We start from the raw sequence: 3,539 nt of genomic DNA, 5'->3' as shown, positions 1-3,539 counted from the left end.
ATATCATTCGCATAATAATAATAACTAAAACCGGACATAAAGAATACGGTTCGGTTGTTGCTGCACACCAATGCATATAAACTTAAAAAATGACGCCTCCAGTGGTGGACACGTGACTGGAGTGAAATATATTTCGGTTCAATAACTGCGGCTTTTAATTTCTCTGCGCAGTCCGGACATGTTAAGTATTTCATCAGATCGATTGTGTGATACTGTAATGGATGGCTATGTGTGTATGTGTGTTCTATGTGTCTGTTTATTTGTGTGAAAATATTTCTTAGGTTGAATCTTGGATGAAACAGTGACCGTCTTATTTTTCTCCTCTACGACAGTGGTGTGTGTCCTCAGGACCTCCTTATATAAAAAAGAACAGCATCACCATAAGATTTGCTTGTAACCGGTAGCCTTAAGATTTGTGTCGGAAATAAAAATCTGTATCATATATCATAGTATTAACCTACTTCTGCAGCTGCCAACACACCGTATGCCCATCGTTCCCCCGTTTAGAAGCTTGCTAACTTCTTCCTGCTTAGTTCCTTCCGACCAATGCTGCCTGTACCGATGTTACTACCACTAGAACTCGCTGTAACACTTAATTCCATACCCGCAGGAACGAGTCCCAAGACCCTGTCGCCACGGCCATACCGTTCTCGGTGACTCCTAAGCACGAGACACGATTATCGTGCCCTGCCAGAATGCCCGCCCGCTCCGCCTTCAGTGTGTCCCAGACGTTGCAGTTGAAGTCGTCGTAGCCGGCGAGCAGCAGCCGGCCGGATTTGGAGAACGCGACGGACGTGATGCCGCAGATGATGTTGTCGTGCGAGTACATCGCCAGCTCCTGGTCGGCGCGGATGTCGAACAGCCGGCAGGTGGCGTCGTCCGAGCCGGTCGCGAACGCGTGCCCGTTCGGGAAGAAGGTGACCGCGTTGATGTCGCTCTCGTGCCCCGGGAATGTCTGCTTGCACTGACCCTCGCGGATGTCCCACAGCTTCGCCGAGGCGTCGCACGCCCCCGACACGAACACGCGGAACTGCGGCGACAGCGACAGGGCCATCACGTCGCCGGTATGGCCGAGGAACGAGGTGCACTGCTGGCCCGTCTCGATGTCCCACAGCCCGCAGGACATGTCTCCCGAGCTGGTCACGATCTGATTGTCGTCCAGGAAGCGACAGCACGACAAGTAACCCGTGTGACCCGGGAGCTCCCGCGACACGCGCACGTTGCCCTCGCGCGTCTTCAGGTTGTAGATCGAGCAGATGTTGTCCAGGCCACCGCACGCCACGAAGTTCCCGGACGGGGCGTACGCGCACGTCATCACCCAGGACGAGCGCAGCGGGATCGCGTGCACCTTGTTCGTGGTGTGCGAGTCCCATACGATCAGCTTGCCGTCCTGCGAGGCCGACACCAGGTTGCGCGAGTCGCTGCCCCAGTGCATGGCGTAGATCTTTGCCAGATGGCCGCGCAGGGTGCGCCGTGTGCGCATTTGTATTCGCCCGATCGGTTCGAGATTGTTCGTCGCCTGCACGAGCGACGTGTCGCAGGCCGCCTTCCTCGCATCGCGGATGGCGTTCTTCAGCGTTTCCGCCTCCTGCCGTAGCGCTTCCATCTCATTCATCCTGTCGGCTTTAGTGGTAGGTTACGCTCTGAACGGATCTGATCACGCTGACCAAAGGAAAGAGATCCTGATTGGCTACTGCTACACTGGCAATACACTCCTAGTCACACCGTGCTATGTCTACGTCCACGCACAGCTTTCGAAAAGGTCACAAAGATGTATATATTCTAAGTTCTTAAACTCCTGAAACTATGCCAAATATTGCGGCCGCGCGTACGTGCATCTGCTTTGGTCTCTCCGGTTTTGTGCGACGCCTGTGTGCTTGTGCGCCTTCGCTTTTGTCCCACCCAGTGGTCTACTCTCCTGCCTAAACTACTACCGATAATGAACACTTTCTGTTTGACGCTTGCTTTGCCGTATCACTCCGGTCTGCGCCCGTGTCCGAACTGTTGCCGTCCCGAGCGTCCGGTACACTTGAAAACAAAATGGGCAAACTTCGACGTGGTCACCACCACCGCAGTCGCGTACTACTGGAGCTGGAATGTGGTTTTGCCGTCATCGGCGTTCGTTCGGCGTTCCGGCTACCGGCTGGGAGTTCGTAGTTGGAGCTTCCCGAGGAATCTCTGTGAACCACAATGACGATGAAGAGTGGTGTGATGATGGCGCTTGGTGATAATATGCCGTCTAGAAGGGATGAGTAGCAGCTTTCACCGCCGGTTACTGGTATGGAGAAAGAGAGAGCAAAACGGAATGATGTCAAATGAAATCTGAAAACACTATGAAAACCATATAATGTTGCAATGAAACTCGATATAGTAACATCAGCAGTAGAGTTCAACAAGGTAAAGTAACGACTGAGCGGATGAAGCTAGGCAGTTATTCTTCCCTGATGGCAACATTTCCAGACCGAAACTGTTCATTGACACGCGCTTCCGAGTAGCATTCTCTTGTTTAGTTTCTCTAACCTCTATTGTAATTTTTCACCAGTCATTTTATCGATTCGCACGGAAAAGTCCACCAGCCCTCAGATCCAGGCCTTGTCCAGCTTTACTGAGGAGCATTCACATACGGCACTAACGGGAGAGAAGTTTAACACCGAAGAAAAACTAGAATTTATTTCATGTTTCCCTTAAATTCCCTCCGTTGTTCGTTGTGGAAAATCCGTGAAAAGCTAGACAAACAAAACACGGTAATCAACGCTCCGTTAAGGTAAGAAGTCCTCGAAGGAGGATCTTTGCACGGACACACCATACCACCACACCCTGCGTGAAGAGGTTTTGTGGAAGTTCTCACTGACTCGCTCACTTTGCTGATAACTCACAAAGTTGTCTATTAGTCGCGATACATTTCATCTCAGCGCACACTATTCGCGATTCCTGCCGATCGCTTGCCCACTTCCGGTCTCACTGTCCGGTATATGCGCTCACTTTTCACCGCATGCACGTTGAGGGTGATGTCTGCTTTTGATTTAGGAGGTATACATTGATTAAAACACACTTTATCTATCTCAGCTCGAGTTCCAAAAGCTTAGTATGAGTCCTTAGTAATTACCAATCCCTACACACACACACACGCACACAACATTCCTTTGGGTTTTCCTTTCGTTTCGGTTCCATCACACACAGGTTCTGCACGTCCAACCACTGAAGAAAAACCAGCGAGTGCGAACCCCCCTCAGTCGTCCTCATTACTACCATCACAACACACGAGAGACAGGTGTGCGCATACACTTGCCGTCAGCACTCTGCTCTCCGTTGGTCCTTTCGTTCACTGGTGGTAGGTGCGTCAGTGTGGTCGGTGTTAGTGCCACGCTCACACTCTCTCTTTCTCTCTGTCTGCCCCGCCGCTCGAAAGGCTCTGACTTGTGGCACAGCACGGGATATGTGCGTGCCAAACGCGAACGAGAGGCGCGGTCACAACCGTGCGGTTGTGTGTGGGGCTGCCGACGTCGATGGGTGTGTGCGTATTAGGCGACTTCCTTTTC

General features: G+C 51.8%; 1 protein-coding gene across 1 annotated transcript; it reads right to left on the bottom strand.

Moving 5' to 3' along the window:
• Positions 1–592: 592 nt before the first annotated feature.
• Positions 593–1,615, bottom strand: LOC131281778 (guanine nucleotide-binding protein subunit beta-1-like). Its single transcript, XM_058311129.1, has one exon. The coding sequence runs from the start codon at positions 1,613–1,615 to the stop codon at positions 593–595; it is 1,023 nt and encodes a 340-aa protein (XP_058167112.1).
• Positions 1,616–3,539: the final 1,924 nt, after the last annotated feature.

Source organism: Anopheles ziemanni, chromosome 2 (genome assembly GCF_943734765.1).
Source record: "Anopheles ziemanni chromosome 2, idAnoZiCoDA_A2_x.2, whole genome shotgun sequence".
NCBI lineage: Eukaryota > Metazoa > Arthropoda > Insecta > Diptera > Culicidae > Anopheles > Anopheles ziemanni.
The sequence above is the reverse complement of the archived record's forward strand: the minus strand, read 5'-3'. Positions and strand labels throughout refer to the sequence as shown.